Source organism: Pundamilia nyererei, unplaced genomic scaffold (genome assembly GCF_000239375.1).
Source record: "Pundamilia nyererei isolate P.nyererei 1_Seehausen unplaced genomic scaffold, PunNye1.0 scaffold00001, whole genome shotgun sequence".
NCBI lineage: Eukaryota > Metazoa > Chordata > Actinopteri > Cichliformes > Cichlidae > Pundamilia > Pundamilia nyererei.
In genome coordinates this window covers 3,181,068-3,198,243 of record NW_005187402.1, presented here as the reverse complement: position 1 = coordinate 3,198,243, position 17,176 = coordinate 3,181,068, and the positions used below count along the sequence as shown (strand labels likewise).

Sequence of the window (17,176 nt, the reverse complement as noted above, 5' to 3'; positions counted from 1 at the left end):
TTTTTTTGTATCGAAAAAATATCGAACCGTGACACCAAAGTATCGAACCGAACCGTGAATTTTGTGTATCGTTGCACCCCTAATATATATATATATATATAAACGTAACTATCGTTGCCCTCTTTCATTCAGTGTCATCCTCAATGACATAGGAGTAATGGTTTCCTCGCAAATGCCATCAAAGTGCAGCCTCCTCCCTGTCTGTTCCCCATAGAGGTCCATTTAAATCGGCTCCCAAATTTCAGCTCACTGAAATTCTTTACACTGTCACCACATCAATATAATAAAGTCTACAGATATGAAAATTGAATATTTTGTAGACTGGAAGTGGCTTTCGGTCACGGTGAAGAAATTTTTGCAATACAACTTATAGTTTCCTCTAGGAAAACATTTTTTTCAGAGCTTAAATCCTGCTTGCCCTGTGTGTCTGACCCTAAGGTGCAGAAGAGTGTGTATTCCATCACCCCCCCCCCCCCCCCTCCTCCTCCTGCCACTCAGAGGAGTTACTATAGTAACCGGTCCTCACAGCTGTGCACTGATGACTGCAGATGACTGATGAGCCTGTTTAAAACTCAGCAGTTCTTTGCTCCAGTCATGTAGATCCTGATGTCTTCTGTCAACTGACCTGGCTGTAGCATGGGCAGACTCAAAATTTCTGAAGAAATTTCCGCTGTCTAGTTTTAATTACTGTCTCTTATAATGGTATGGAGGGCACATGTTAGAACCAAGATTTAGGAAAATCAGAGCAAGTATGAAAACACTCACTCTTGCGGAGTATCCTAAAATCATCGGAGTCCAGTATTTGCTCATCCTCTCTGTACCACATAACCTGCAGGGGCGGAGTCCCCCTCAGTCTGCACTCCAGGACCACCAGCTGACCCTTCACCGTAGACACGTCGTGGAGACACTGGCAGAGGGAGCAATGATGACCATGATCAAGAGAAGGTATGACAACAGGTTCATATGAATATGGTTTCTGATTGTCTTTGTGCACTTTCATGAACAAATACAAGAGTGCACATTTATTTCACCTTAACAAATGTGGGAGCCACTGCGCTGCTTGAATGCTGCTGGTTGTAGATGGGACTCTGAGTCTGGGGAAATGGAATAATATAAATCACCTAATTTGTTTGAAAATCATTTGCCATGTCCATTTCTTTATTTACAAAAAGGTTGCTTTCAACATTACAGGACATTAAAATGACATTTAGCTATTTAACCAGTTTATCCCCTTAATGAAACATACTCGTGTGTTTTATCGAATGAGGTGAAATGACTCATTTTAAATGGCTGTAATTACCCTCTGAGGGCTGACACACAGCGGCTGCACCAGGCTGGAGTGTCTCTGACCGAGGAGAGTGGAGGAGGAGGAGGAGGAGATGGTGGAGGAGCAGGAGGAGAGCTCACGAGTGGAGGATGCAGCAGCAGAGGAGGAGGAGATGGTCAGAGACATGGTGCTTGTCTTCTTCTGCACCTTCTGGACTCTAATCGGCAATAATGAAATGAATAAATCTGTGTTTGGATGCTTCCTCGGGTTGTGAGGACATAAGTCTGTATACAGAGTCACACTGTGGGGATTCTTTCCTTATTGTTAAGGACAAAAAGTAAGTCTCCATCTTACAATCATTAGAAATTTAAAGTAAAGATTTATGATAAAATTAGGTTAAATTGAGTCAAGTATTACTTATGGTTCATGAAAAGGAAACGTGTGTTTGTGTGCAGGTCTAACTTACTGTTCCATGTTCCAGGCTGCAGTGACAGAGGTCCTGCAAAGACAAAGGGACACTCTCAAACATGCTGTGCTACAGTGTTGTAGAAATGAGTGTCTGCAGGTATGACTGAACACATACATTTCATTTTACAAAGCACCAGCAGAGACTTTTAGCCACTAATAAGATGTTAATCAAGAATTAGATTCCAACCCATTAAATCATATTAATTCAATGTTTTTTCCAACAGTTCAGTTTTTGTTTGCTTCTGCACACGAGTCATTTAATAAACATGACTTAAAACTTGGCTTAGAAACCCTTGCTGGCGAGCACAATGGTGAGGCGTTTCATGTAGTTGTTCAGCAGGTTTCAGGACGGACTTTGGTCCACTCCTCTTTACAGAAACTCTCTAAATCCTTTAGATTTCTTGGCTGCTGCTCAGCAACTCAAAGCTTCACGTTCCTCCATAGATTTTCTGTCAGACTGAGCTCTGGAGACGGGCTCAGCCACTCCATGACATGGCAGTATGTTTTGGGTCAGTATCAGGCTGGAAGACCCATCCATGACCCATCTTCAATGTTCTGGCTGTTGGTTTTATGGTTCATTGCTCCATCCATTGGCCTCTTAATGGGGCTTAATGTTAGTCAAGCTGTCCTGTACCCTTAGCAGAAAAACAGGTTCAAACAGGTGTGCTGGAGTGTTGGGATGGTGTTCTTTGGGTCACACACATTCTCACATTTTTGATTTCTGCCAACCCTTCACTGAATCATTTATATGTTCACTGGCAAACTTAAAACGGGCCTGTATATGTGCCTTCTTGAGCAGGGTGACTTTGCATCGCAAGATTTCAATCCATTATAGCGCACTGATGGTCTTTTAGTCCAGTCCAGCCTTGTGCAGGTCTACAGCCTTGTCCCTGACGTCCTTTGGCAGCTCTCTGGTGTTACCCGTGGTGATGGAGAGGTTGGAATGGAAGAAACTGATCATGTGGACGGGTGTGCTTTATACATACGAGTTGAGATCAAGCGAATCTGTAACTGATCGACTGGTAGGTTGATTGAGCCAATCTGTGGGAGCTTGTTCTGACTGCATTTTAGGGGATGAAATACTTCTTTCTGTCTTTGGTCGATAACCTGTCTCTTTCCATTAAATTGCAACAAGCATAAAATTTAAAAACTATTCATTTCCTTGTACGTGAGCAGACTTAAAAATTCAGCCAGAGATCAAATAATTATTTCCTGGATTGTAAGCCTCCTTTCTGCTGTCTTTCTGTTTTGTGTAAACCATCAAATAAGTAACACATTTTTGGATTAATGCTGAACATGTGTAGGCCTATAAACAAAACTGATGTCGGCACTGGTATCAGTAAAATCTTCTGAGAGCATCCCTGGCCAGAAAACGCCTCAGACAAATGCTTGAGATTAAAGCTGGATGAGCCCCTGTTTAAAAAAGACACACAGTCGGGTGTTGATTAAAACAACATCTTGGCAGGACTGTACGTCACGTTTGGATCAATGAACGTGCACAAAGCCTATGTAATTATGAGATTTCACGTCTAGTGAAACTTTAGACAGGTTTAATTTATAGACTGTATAAAAAAAAGATGTGCCTTAAATCTGCATTCTTCCAAATGGCCAGAATGGAGAGAACTATCTTACTGCAACAAGAAGAAGTTTTGTCCAAATGATAGTAAAACTGATAATAAGGCAGGACGGAGCTACTTTGTAACTGACGAGCTGTTCGTTTCACAGTCACTTCCACCCCTCATTTATAATACTGAACTCAAAGCTTCAAAGCAGGATTTCACAACCAAATAACACACAACACTTTGTTTGCCTTGAATTAAATTTTACAGCCACATTTGCCTCAATGCAAATTATATTGTAAAGACCTTAGAGAGAAAACCCAACAATCAGACAATCCCCTCTGAGGAAGACCTTGGCAACAGTGGGAAGAAAAAACTCCCTTTTAACAGGAAGAAACCTCCAGCAGTTATATTTAATACAGCTAAATTCAAGCTTGATTACATGCATTTCTATTGATCTGTTGTTTCTTTCAGGTGGTGATATACAAACACAGTAATGTTTTGTATTACTATTTATCATCCCCAAACAAATGAATGGTCACGCACGCTTACGCAGACTCAAAGTTAGACGTGGAAACATATAAGCTTAAACGCTTGAGCTCACACACTGGATTCCTCAAACAGGGCACCAAATCACTCTTGCAACAGGTCACTGTTTCTCCATGACTTTGTTTGGCAACAGCATGGCCATATCTGAGCTAACTGAAGGCATAAGGAGACTCATACACCCAAAAGACTCCCTCAGATCTCAGCCTTCCGGCCTTGGGAGGTCTGTCTTGGTTTCAGAGAAGGAGCTGCCTGAGGTTCAGGTTTCTGGGCTAAATTAAACTTTGTCACCTCCTAAGCACTGCACAGACTGTCTGAGCTGTGATAAATCAACGCATCTCCATGTCGAAGTCGCAGAGGTAAAGAAAAGTCTTTACTCTAGAATTATATACATTTAATCTACAACAGTACATCTTAGCTGGGTTACTATTTGTACTAGTTGTGCTACATGGGGTCACAGCAGTCAAATAAACACAGCCTAAACATTGTCTAAATGAGAGGATCACAGCTTAAGAAAGAAGAAACAACTAAGGCATGTATGACATCCGTGTGTACATCCAGTTTTCCCCTCACATAATCACTCCAAACAGCTGTGTGTGCGCGTACTAAAGCCCACTGCTGATACAACAGCAACTGTTGCTAAACCCTTTGTATCAATTGTCTCTCTTATATAACTGCAGAATGTGTGGCAGCGACAACAGGACAAGTTCATGCAGTCCAACAAATCCACTACCTGGCAAGCAACAGATGGACAGAGGCACACAAGCAGTGACAGCCAAGTTCAGTGACGTCCCAAACAAGGATGTAACATTGATATTATCCGACGACAGGCAAATCAAAGACACGGGTGACAGTGGCATCCTTTTTGCTTTAGTGTAGGTGAAGACTGAGCAGTATTAGACCCTACATTTCCCATAATGCAACTTGCTGGAGGCTTCTCAGTATGACCTCCCTCCCTGGGTGTCCGATGTAGACTGTCATGCCTTCAGATTATTAAGTTTTTCTAAGTGCCTAAAGTTTAAAGTGAGACGAAAGGACGTCCAGACTGACAGAAGATGTTAAAACATGAATCCAAAGGAGAACAAACATCATCACTAGATCGTCCAGAAGCGTATTGCCAGTTGGCCTTTAGCAGCCCTCAAAGAGGAAAGATGCTACCCATCTCAGACCTCCTGTTTCCCTGAAGCCATACCCAGTCAAACATGGCCAGGAGTTCGGTGGGCTCCTGCACCAGAGCTCTGAATACAGTGACTGGTCTGTGTGGTGAGAAGCATTAATACAGTATAATGCATATGTAAAATCACATATCTTTAGACCAATCGTAGGTCCCTATTACTGCAGACTGCTACTCTGAACATTTGCATGTAATTTGTCAATATGGCTTGCTAATGTGTATGGCACACGACTCCGTGTTGCTCACTGATGTGTCAATGAAGAATCATGGCTGGTATTTTTAACAGCATGTTGAGCCCACTGATTCTGTAACACGGGGAAAGAGGAAGATGGCTGCACTCTGTCTGAGTTCAGTATTCCAGTAAGTGCATTTCCAGTGCACCTGTTCTCACCTGACAGGAGAAAGCCAGCCTTTGGAGATGAGTCATGGTGATGACTGTTTGTCATTTGGTTTGCTATTAAAAACGGTGAGTGGTGATAGTTAACAGGTGCCACAAACGTATCCTCCAACCTGTGTTATTAGCATAAATGATCTATTTTATACACTAACAGCATGTATAGATGTGTCATTTACAGTTATCAAAGAAAACTGAGCTGTCCTGCAGTCGACGAGGAGATTCTGACAAACAGGAAGAAACAGCCAGCCTTGCTCATTTAAACAGATCCCTCATTGGTGTACACAACACCATGAAGCTTTCAGCCACTAGCAGCTCTCAGCTGTGGACAGGAGTGGCACATTAGAGCAGAAATCCAGAATGAAGTGGACCGTGTTAAAATTAGCTAACAAAGCAACCTTTATATAAACCTGTGGGCTTTGAAAAGTACCCTCCAAAAATCTAGAGTAATGTATTAACCACTGAATGTAGGAGGTTTATAACAGGCTAAGCAAAATGCACAAACACAAACATCATGTTAAACTTTTTCCATACATCTCTGTGACCAGACCAAGAGCACACCAGCAAAGAGAAAAGATACAAAAAGGCACACACTGTTGCTTTACTCAGTTGTAATGATAAAAGTAGCATTACATGATGCATACTGCACACAGCTATTATTAGTTATTTATGAAAAACTGAAACTATAAATCTAGTACTATTCATTGTTGTACATTAAGAAATATATTTAATACATGGGTCTTTCCAGGAAATATCTTTGTAATTAATAGAAGACTCTTAAGTAAGTGAATGTAGCATTAGTGTCAGTTTATACTGTATATGGTATGATGTTTTGTGATCGCAGCAGGATATGATAAGGAATTAAATTGTATCTTCTCTAACAGCATGAATCTTGGTTCACTCCAGCGTTTCTCTGAGACTGTTCAGATACAGTAGTAATTTAAGCTAAATGCTAATATTGGTAACAATGGTTGTTTTGGTGCGTTCCAAAATAAGTCAGAATTCGGAAATTTGACATTCCCAGTTGGAAATTTTTTGCGGAATTCAGAGCAGAAAGTCAGAGCAGACCAACATACCCAACAACTATGTTGGGTATGTTGGTCTGTAATGTTGAGGGGATGGAGCTGGACTCCCTTAAAGTGGTGTTGGAGAGGCGGATGTTGTCCAAGATAAAGACAATGTTGGATAACACCAAATAATTACCAAAAATCACCACTGAACCACACAGGAAATCATTCCTGCCTGTTGCTCCCTCTACAACTCATCGACTTAACACACTGTATACTGCAATAGCTACACCCTTTTTGCACATGCTCTTCTTTCTTATTCAGCCATTTATCAATAAGTGACTTAATTTTTTAGTGAAGAGGTGATTTCAAAGGCCAACTCTTTGTAAAGGGACTACTGATAACAAAGAGAAAATACGTTTTGAATTTTCTCAGTTGCATCACTCCAGAAACCGTCCTAGTCCTCAACCTATGACTCTCCAATTCTCCTACCTCCTCAGCTTGGCTGTGCACAGGACCAATTTAGCGCAGACTGGGTCACCTGATCTCTCTTTTGGCCAACCAGAACCCAGTGGCTGAACACAGTGTCACACAGGCATGCCAGGCTTGTACACACACACAGCTCAAATTTGGCTGGTATGTCTTATGTTGCCTCACACTGCAGGACATGTAACTGACACAGTTCCTTTTTTTATTTATACCCTTTAAATTCCGCTCTTCATTTGCTGCACTGGATATCCTACGTGGATAGTTTGCACCACTGTCTTTGAGTGTGCCTATATATTTTTCAAAGACTATCATTGTGCTAATTTAAAGATGTGCATTGGGATGTTCTCTTTTGATATATGCCGTTTTGTAACAGTAACTACAAAGAATCTTTAGTGGTGTCACTAGAAGCTGAAGGCAGCCAGGGGAAAGTAAGTAGGTAGATCAACAGATGGATAGGCGAGTAGAAAGGTAGGTTATTAGATAAGCATGTAGGTAGGAAGTTACATAGCTACAAAGGTTGGTAGTTAAAATAATAGCGTGTCGAGGTAACTATTGTCAATGAAATATAGCTAGATAGCACATGACGCAGCATATAAATTATAAATAACTTTAGACAGATCATTCCAGCTGTCCTCTTCCTTCTGGCTGCAAACTCAGTCACTCCAGTACTGCCTGCAGTATCAGGATCTCATTGGCCATGGACCAAATGAATTACACCATTTGATGATCTGATTAACTTGACTTTTGCTTTCTCTTTTCTTTGAATCCTGACAAGGAGCAGGGCTTGAAGCATGCCACACATGCTGGACTTACACTTTTGCGAAACTTTCTGGATGTCTCTACCGAAAAGCTAATGATCTGAAATGCAAGCTGGGTTGCACAAGTTCCTCCATGCTGTAATTGTGTGTCATATGCTCCTAGCTTAATTTAGACAAGCAACAGGCAGCTCTGCATCCTCAACACAATCTTTAACCCATCTGAAGTGAACTTCCGCAAAAATATCCCCATCCTTACCTGTCTGCTTTATCCCCAGCAGGCCACAAAACCAAGAATAACAACAAATATATTGATCCAACAAGCAGAAAATCCAAATGTTAAAACCAAAACTGCTATATGACTGTGTGGCTGCCAGTCATGGCTTGGTTACTGGACGCTCCACAAGCAGGAGCTTGTGTGTGTGTGTTGAAGAGGTTGGGGTGTGGGACGGGGTTAGGGGGGAATCTGAGGCTGAGGAGGGGGGGTGAGAGGAAGCCACGTGGGGTTTGGTTAGAGGGGTACGGAAGGAGCAAATTTAGAGCAGAGTGAAGTGTTAATTAATGGTCAAAGAGAATAGGGAAGCTCAAGTCTGCCCCAGCCGGTGCCTCATGCCTTTGTGCTAATGTGCACAGCTAATGCCAAATCCAAATGACCATGGATAGCTGACACAGAGCTAGCTTGTTGCACGTTGCTGCACAAACTATAAAGATATATTGTTCCATCTGAAATTACAAAAAGTGGCGGAGGCGTCATGACCGGACCAAACTTCATCCAAGTGTGAGAGACAGGGGCCAGAAAACCTGCAACCGGTGCCAGTGAGTCTTTGGGTAGAAACCTGAGAACCAGAGAGAGTCGGACAGACGGAGGGAGACGTGAATACACAACCTTGGAAAACAGATCACACTCAAGCTCAGCTCATCAGGGCTTTATTCATCATATTTCACATAGATCTAACTGATGCAATATACTGAGTACATCAAACAGAATCATCTCATTCCAAAAGGCTTCACTTATTAAAGTAATGGACATAGAAGCTTCTGGGATAGTTTAAAATACATGCCTGAATATGCAAAACCTACATTGATCCATACAGGATCCCTACAGGTCCTCTGCGAGGGGTCTGGGAGCTCGCACGCCTTGTACAGCATCTTTGCTGTTTCTACGACTGCGCTCTTGCTCTTCTGGACAGAGATTTTCAATGTTGTTCCCTGTCACTATAACTAGTGCTCTGCTGGTACCACTGCTACCTTCACCCTCCACATCTTCTCGAGCTCTTCTCTGAGCCCTTGGTACTTCTCCAGCGTCTTGTGTTCCTTCTTCCTGATGTTGCTGTCATTCGGTATCACTACGGCGCTCTTCCTCTGCTTGTCCACCACTACTATGTCCTGTTGGTTAGCCATGACCACTTTGCCCGTCTGAATTACGAAGTCCCACAGGATCATAGCTCGGTTATTCTCCACCACCCTAGGTGGCGTCTTCCATTTTGACTTCAAGACTTCCAGGTTATACTCGGCACAGATGTTGCTGTACACTATGCCGGCCACTTGGTTATGGCGTTCCATGTATGCCTTGCCTGCTAGCATCTTGCACCCTGCTGTTATGTGTGTCTCTGGGGCATCTTTACACAGCCTGCACCTGGGGTCTTGCCTGCTGTGATAGACCCCAGCCTCTATGGATCTTGTGCTCAGAGCTTGTTCCTGTGCTGCCATGATTAGTGCCTCTGTGCTGTCAGTCCAGCTTTGTCCAGCCACTGGTAGGACTTCTGGATGTCAGCAACTTCCTCTATCTGCCAGTGGTACATACCGTGCGTGCAGGGGCCTGTCCTTCCACGATGGTTCTTCTCCTTGGTCCTCTTCTTTCTCAGGTTTCTGCTGCTTGAGATAAGCTCCAAGCACAAGGTCAGTTGTGGCCTGATGAAATCATGGATGTTCGTCGTCTCATCCTGGACAGTTGTTCTGACTCTCACTGGTCCTCGGCTTTCTTCGTTCCACTTGGCGCACAGTGTCAAAGTGCTGGATTTGGGGTGAAACCGTCCATGCATGGTAAGGAGCTTTCATGTCTCGATGTTAGTGGCTTCTATCCCCACTTCAGTTTTGGCCAACAGGAATCTGAGTCTAATAAAATGATCCTTTCTAAATGGGAAATGCATTAAAACATATATGTGATATTCTTTTTCTTTTCAGTATATTAGAGTCATCATTAGAAAATGAGTGACAGAATGTTTCTGTTGATGCCAACAAGGACAAACACAACATATTTTGTCACTTTGACAGATGCAGTGTGATCAGAAATATCAGCGTGCAAATCAACCCATCAGTGGATTAAATAAAGTCGTCCTATCAGTGAAAACTAGAAAGAAACAGACGATACTTGATTCAACATATTTATTGTGGCCTCACCGTTTTACATGGAAACACGAGTTAGTGTGTGTTCGTATCAAAGCATGAGGGGTACAGTGTACAATGCATAAAACAAAGGTCCAGTGCAAAAATATACCAAAGTATCAAAATAATTATCTTATAAATGATACAGGAGCAGACAGATATATTTTCAGATATTTAGCCATATAATATTTGGTCTTATATAATCTCAAAACAACGGTTCTGTGGGTCAAATAACACCAAAAACTAAAGAATAAAGTCAGACTACCATGTATGTAACATGGAATTAGTTGGATTTTGGAAACTATCACCCCCCCAAAATTCACCAGGAAAATCATTTTGCTTATTGATGAATGACGCAATAAATGTCAATATTTAATCTTAAAAGGCCAATGTATGCAGTCAGCACCCCTTTCACATTCTCTTCCTCCTTCTCTTCATCACAACCAAAGCTATATAGATATCTAAACATATGTTCTAGGTATTATTTAAAGAAATTAATAATAATAATAATGGATTGGATTTATATAGCGCTTTTCAAGGCACCCAAAGCGCTTTACAAATTAAGCCTCTTGAAGCCTCTTCCTCGCTCCTCCTATTGACACTTGACTAAAACCTCCTAACTACCTCCTCCAACTTTGTCCTTCCTTTCCTTGAAGACTGAATTCTTCCTTTTTAAACACCAGTTTTCATCACACTCTCCCACACATCACATCCACAGGGTGGAAAACAACAGCTGACACTTAAGTGAATACTGCAAAAACGCAAGCTGCTTTGTATTCATTTTTTTTCGTCCTGTATCATGCTTCATCCCACTTTGCAACACAATCCGGAGAAATAATGAGGTTGGGCTAAATGTTTGGGTCCATCTCCATCAATTAAACCTTACTTTTAATCTGAAAAGCTGTGCAATTCTACTTGGTGCAATAAAGATGTGCAATCTGATGCGACAGGTCTCCGTGAACCGAACTGAAATAAAAGGAAGCGGACGTGGGAAGCTAAAGAGACAGCCAGGGGTGGGAGCATGAAGCTGAAGGTGGGGAAAAGATGCCGAGGGGATGAAAAGTGGCAGCAAGAGGAAATGAGTTGTGAAAAGTGAGAGAAAAAGAGTTTGTGGGAGAGTTAAGGATGTGAGTCACCACAGGCCTGATACAGAATCTATCACGTTTTTAACCAGTGGAAGGTGTAGGAGGAAGTGCGCTGTTCCCTCGCTCTCTCATTAGTGATACAGCGATCGTCCAGTGCTAAGCAACAGGGAGCAAAGAGTGGCAGCAGCAGGCACTTTGCTTCAAATAAACCAGAAAAATATCCTCATTCTCTAAAAGAGTAGCTTAAGATCATAAATGGATAAACCCTGATAAAAAAGGAAACTGTTATTAGGTGTCAAACTGGTCAGCTTGCAGATGAGCTGATTTCATATGCTGTTACTTAAAGCAGTCCAGAGAGAAAGACAGATACTCTCAATCATTCCAATGTTAGACCATGTAAAAGAAAAGTGGTTATTGTAACAGAATTTCATAATGAACTCTGCAATTTAATCAGTTTTGAAGACAAATGAGAATTATGGAGTCAGAACTCATTTTAGAGCTGGTTTATTTCCCAGCATATACCCTAAAGGTGTATGACAGAGTGTGGAAGCAGGATGAGCAGATACAGGCTGTTCGATAACTGAAAGTTAGAGCTGAACAAAAACTATAAGAACTGTGGAGCACTAGGTTTTGGTCTGCTCTCCTGTCTAGTCTGGCCACGGTCCTGCTCAGGAACCTGACCAAAGCTGTCGGTTCTACACTGTCACCTTTCCCTGTAGGCCTGACCACAAGCTAGCACAGCAACAGTCTCTATGTACTTGTTAGGACAAGTACATAGAGACTGTTGCTGTGCTAGCTTGTGGTCAGGCTACTGTATATGTGGGTTTTTGTTTTAAGTATGGAACCTATTCCATACTTAAAACAAAAACCCACATATACAGTAGCCTGACCACAAGCTAGCACAGCAACAGTCTCTATGTACTTGTCCTATTCCATACTTAAAACAAAAACCCACATATACAGTAGCCTACAGGTTTTAAAAAAATGTTAACATTATTGGTAAAAAAGTTAATTTAAAAAAAGCAAGCTAGGTAAGGTGTATTTACTCGTGACATGCTCGCCAGAATTTAATCTAACCAAATTTAATTTTAGTTGTTATCCACTTCAAACAAGGATAACAGTTTTAAGGTGCCTTACAATCTGAATCTATGTAAATATTAGCGCAAAGTATGCTACGTGTGTACAAGTCCTTTTGTTTATGAGAAAAGTGACTCATTTCGGTACTGCTAGCCAAGCTTTGCTTTCATATAACAGCTAACAGCATTAGCTAGGAGCTGCAAGTTAGCTAATAGTTACGGCATATTTTGGCCCTGTTAGCGAGCACCTCTTAGCCTGGTAATATTAGGTCACATTCCACTATGTTAATGCACAATAGCCGCGTTAAGCTATTTGTTAAGTACGTCAGACAATCAAACACCTTCTGTCCCCGAAAGAATCGTTGTAAGACGTGATTAAAACTTAGCAATAAGACAAAAATTTCATTTTCCAGTTCAAAATATTCTCACAGAACCAGCTGTAATATTTCTCACAAGTCATAAGTCTATAATAAAAGTAAAATTAAAGTATCAATGTATATAAAAACATTTGGCACAATTATGATAACGACAAAATTCAAGAGTGTGCAGGATAATGTAAAAAACAAAGTTAGCCGTTTAAGCAAAATCTCGTAGAGGAGAAACAGAATAATAAAATGGATAAATACGCAGATTCACATTTGAAGGTAAGAAAACCGCAATGATTTCTTTACCTTTACCAAAGCAAATAATACTTAATGCATACATCTGTGATATTTAATACATAAACACTCGTAACATTGACTTGTGTGTATTTTGTTGCAACACTTTGGGCCTGGGTGAGTTTCCAAGGTGATCTAAGAGTTTATCAAATTAATAACTTGATTCATAAATGAGATCAGTTGTCACTTGTGAATAATCTGTTAGAATCAAGGAAGCAAATACATCAAAGCTTTCATCTTTGGTTTCTTGCTTTGAAGCTCATTGAATAAAAGACAAAGAGGCCCAACTCACTACATATTCTATATTTTATATTTTCAACATGTTGCCCCATCAAAAACTGGTCCCACAGTGGGTAGTGTAACAAATACTGATCCAAAGGTTAGCAGTGATCTCTTCAATACTGACGACAGGATGGCTTTTGATGTAACGCGTATAAGAGGGCAACTGTGCAAAACACCTTTCTTACACACGCAACAAGAAAATCAAACAAACAGAATTCACATTTGATTTTAGACGATTCAGCCAAGTTTGTGAGTCCTGTGAGCAGCTCACATTCACAATCAAAGACCGTGGGGGGCATGCACGACTCGGTTTTAAGATTGAATTTCACATTCGTAAGCCTGCAATTCTGTACATATATGTAAAGATGGCGTGTAATAAAATATTTAGAAAACAGTGCATCTTACAGGATTATATACAAGCTATACAAAAAAAGAGCGAGTTATACTTGCTTTATATCTCTATTTATCTACACTATTTATGCTGCACATTTAAATTGCTCCTTTTATGGTAAATGGCTTTTAAGGTCCTTTGCAAAAAGAAATGCGATTTAAATGACGTGGTCCAGTTCTGTGGTAGACTGACCTCTCACACTTAGAGCCGAGGGGAGGGGCTGTGCTAGCAACATATATTCAAACTAATTCAAACTATGCAACGCAGCAAATATACCCATCAGTATTTTTTTTTTCCTCACTTCATAACGAATTTGCAGACTAGTTGCGTGAGAAAATAATTCCTATCTAACATTTGATAGTGCTATATATTAAATAAAATAGTGATATGTATTTAATAAACTAGAACATGAGTCAGTACAGTAATATGATAGTTTGTTTGGGTTCTACCACTCTGATAAAAGCAATTCTATCAATTCAAGGACTTCATAAATACCGGAACAGTTTTGAGGTATTGCAGACAGGCAGCGAACACTGTGGATCTAAAACTGCTCCAAGGACGTAATCATGGCACGAGCAACAAAGATGGAATGATATGAAGCAGCCCACATTTCATTAAATGCCCAGGTGATGTACAGAGTGAACAAAGCTACTGACAAACAAACACAAATTAAGTGATGATTACTCTCTGGTGTGTGCAGCAACAACTGTGATCCAGGTGTGAGGATGCCGATGATCCAGAAAAGCATCAGAGCTGGGCATTTTAAAACGCACACAATCAAATACTTGTTAAGCACATAATTAAGTCATAATTGATTCTTGAAAAAAAGAAAAAAAATCCAGGCGCTGAACAAACAGCCAGGTGTTCATGTGAAATCCCAGAACAACCGTCCACGTGAAGCCCTCTGTTTTGGTGAAGCGTCACGTAAAATAAAGGAAAAAAGACGCTGGCACAGCTGCTTGTACCTTTGAACATTTCTGTGGATGTGTGTTTGTGCTGCAAATCATGTCCAGGCGTCAGTGCTGTGATCCACGCGTCAGTAGTCGATGATGGAGTGATGAATTCAAGCTTTTTTTCCTGCAGGCGGATTTTTGACCAGCTCAATCGTTGATCATAATGGTTTAACATGGCGACTGCACAAGGCTGAGGGACGGATGGAGGAATCGAGCAGACTCTTGCAATGGTATCCACCACTTCACGGAGGTCAACGCAGGTCAGCACAAAGCCAAAAAACACACAACAAAGCATCACCAGGATAACCCAGAACAATGAAGGCAGACGCCCACCAGTCGATCCCAGAGGTAACTGGTCTCGGTGTTACCAGTTGAACAGCGAGTTCTGTCCGAGAGTCATGAAGTAAATCTGACTGCTGCCGCCCGACTGCACCGACGCAAAGAAAACCTGCAACAAGACGGTGCTTTTAGGAACTGAAATCAAACAAACGGTGCATAAATAAAGCGAGTGAGGCTGTTTTTTGTCGTAGGTTCCTCCTACCTTGTCATTCCTTTCACACAGGAACTTCAGCTTTTGAGCCTTTTTATGCATGAACACTCCCTCCAGGTTCCCCGTGTTCGCTGACCTCAGCTCTATGGCCTTTTCTCCCCAACCCATCACCTGGTTAGACTGCAGGTAAGCTGGATTGGAGAGAAACAGACGAGTATGAGAAAACAGTCTAAATATGTGTCCTACATTTTTACTCCTTATACTTGAATACTGCCTCATCTCCATGCCCCAAAAACACACACACAGATTGACTACCATCGTATTTTTAGCCCACCCTGTCCCTGATCTGTCTCCACTGAATGTGGTTCAGGTTAAGTTCTCAGTGGCAGGACAGCTGCTCATCCAGATCTAGTGAGTCGAACTGGAAAAATCTACAGTGATGTTAAGCAGTGCCCGACTAATCATCGCAATTGGGTTGTTGTTAGTGGTACCTGCACAAAGACGCACTGTGTACAAAAATAGACCTTTATGGGTGTATATAGCATTTGCATAAAGATGTGTGCTCCAACATTACCGACAGATGTAGGCATTTCCCCCCACTGCAGCACTGTATCCTTGGTGATACGGCCATAGGTGTCAATGTAGACGCCCTCGTCTTCATAGCAAACCAGGACCTCTGTTCCAGCTTTGTTTGGCAAAATGATGATTGCATGGGGACGGATGGGACCCGGGATCTGCAGAGTAACGCACACACACACACCATGTGCACTCTTTTTTTTTTTTTTTTTTTATTGTTTGGAAAGAAAAACCCAAATTAAAAACCCCAGAAAATACTATCATCTATATGGATTGCAGAAAACATGAAGGCTGTTCCTTCATGCTATTTAAATGTTATCTTACAGTCACTGGTGATCCAAAGACTAAGGTTCAGGTCTAAATGCACAACCACTGCAACAATCAAACGTAACAAATCCATAGTCACAACTTTATTTCAAAGACTAGATTTCATGATGAAACTAAAGTCCTTGACAGGTTTCTAATAAATCAAAGCGTCCATCGGTGATTGGACAAATACATCGACTATCGACGATAGGCGGAGCCTTTCGCTGATCGTTTTTATTTTTTTTTGCCCGTGAGTACATTTGTTAATAATGTTGGTTGAAGCTAAGAGAAGCAGTCAAAAATAACAGTGCCGTTTTAACGAACAACAGCATTTTATTTAAAATTTAAAAAACCACAATGTTGGAAACAAGAGGAACGAGCTTTTCCCACTGAAACGTGCTTACAGGCTGTTCCAGTGTTTATCTGTCTGACACACTCGACCGAACAACAAATACAAATTAAGCAAGAAGTAAGTTAAAAATCAAAATGTCTCTTCCAGTGAACATAAAACCCTCTGATGTAAAGTTAAGTCTTTTGTTGGATTTGGCGCATCTCAAATAAATAAATGAATAATCCAAAAAGTATCTATAATAACACTGAAACAAACAAGAAAAGAAGCTAAAATATTCCCTCCAAACAAAACTTAGAAATTTAAAATGCGCAAATCAGTCCGTGCATGATTGCATTGCTCCGCCCATCAAAAAGTCTGCAGCTGCACGACTTTTTCTCCTATCATCGGTTATTGGACTGTCGGTTGGAACATTTTTATATATCGCACAACCTTAAAGTCCATAAACGTGAAGCAGAGGTGTTTGTTTGTTGCAAGCCTCATTTAATCGAGAAACTCTGAAATATCTGTTCAGACACTTTTAGCAAACTAGTTATGAAATATTCCAACCAACCAAGCGTTCACTGCAGCAGGTCTGACAAGATTTAACTATGAAAATAAATCATTGCAACTTTCTAAACATGAATATCAGACAAACTATAAATATTAGGACAAACACTGCAACGTCAATGAATCCTTTAACAGATTCCACCGAAGCAAAAGTCCTACAATAAAAGAAGAAAATGTTGGGCTGAGCTCTGTGCCCGACACAAACACTGCGCTTCACACCGAACACCTTACCAGAGTGTGAGCCACCACAATCCTGAGCATGAGAACAGGCATCCACAGCCGCAACGCAATCTTAATCCTCTGCCTTGGAATCAGCATTGTTACATAGTTTGCAGGCAACAACAGGAGATGGCTGCACGCGTGTGTGTGTGTATACTTCTTTAAGTGGGTGGGCACATTGTGTGTGTGTGTGTGTG

The 17,176-nt window shown here is 41.2% G+C and overlaps 2 protein-coding genes across 2 annotated transcripts in view; both read right to left on the bottom strand.

Annotated features, from left to right (window-relative positions):
• Window positions 1-536: 536 nt before the first annotated feature.
• Window positions 537-8,086, bottom strand: LOC102204318 (palladin-like). Its single transcript, XM_005719425.1, has 5 exons — window positions 7,919-8,086; window positions 1,734-1,766; window positions 1,301-1,484; window positions 1,032-1,094; window positions 537-907 (listed from the first exon to the last, which is right to left on the bottom strand). Exons 2-5 carry the CDS (start codon window positions 1,739-1,741, stop codon window positions 719-721), a joined length of 444 nt encoding a protein of 147 aa, XP_005719482.1. The 5' UTR covers window positions 1,742-1,766; window positions 7,919-8,086; the 3' UTR covers window positions 537-718.
• A 5,066-nt stretch (window positions 8,087-13,152) lies between these two features.
• LOC102211898 (mitogen-activated protein kinase kinase kinase kinase 4) overlaps window positions 13,153-17,176 on the bottom strand; it is a 61,645-nt gene continuing 57,621 nt past the window's right edge. Inside the window, exons 31-33 of the mRNA XM_013908843.1 lie at window positions 15,555-15,714; window positions 15,032-15,171; window positions 13,153-14,938 (exon numbers count right to left, since the gene is read on the bottom strand). Coding sequence (XP_013764297.1) covers window positions 14,855-14,938; window positions 15,032-15,171; window positions 15,555-15,714 — 384 coding nt within the window. The 3' untranslated portion in view covers window positions 13,153-14,854. The remainder of the gene's footprint in view (window positions 14,939-15,031; window positions 15,172-15,554; window positions 15,715-17,176) is intronic.

Coding starts and splice junctions, on each gene's coding strand:
- LOC102204318 (XM_005719425.1), bottom strand. Junction 1,095..1,300: donor TGTGTGTCAGCCCTCAGAGG/GTAATTACAGCC, acceptor CCATTTCCCCAG/ACTCAGAGTCCCATCTACAA. Junction 908..1,031: donor TGGCTCCCACATTTGTTAAG/GTGAAATAAATG, acceptor TCCCTCTGCCAG/TGTCTCCACGACGTGTCTAC.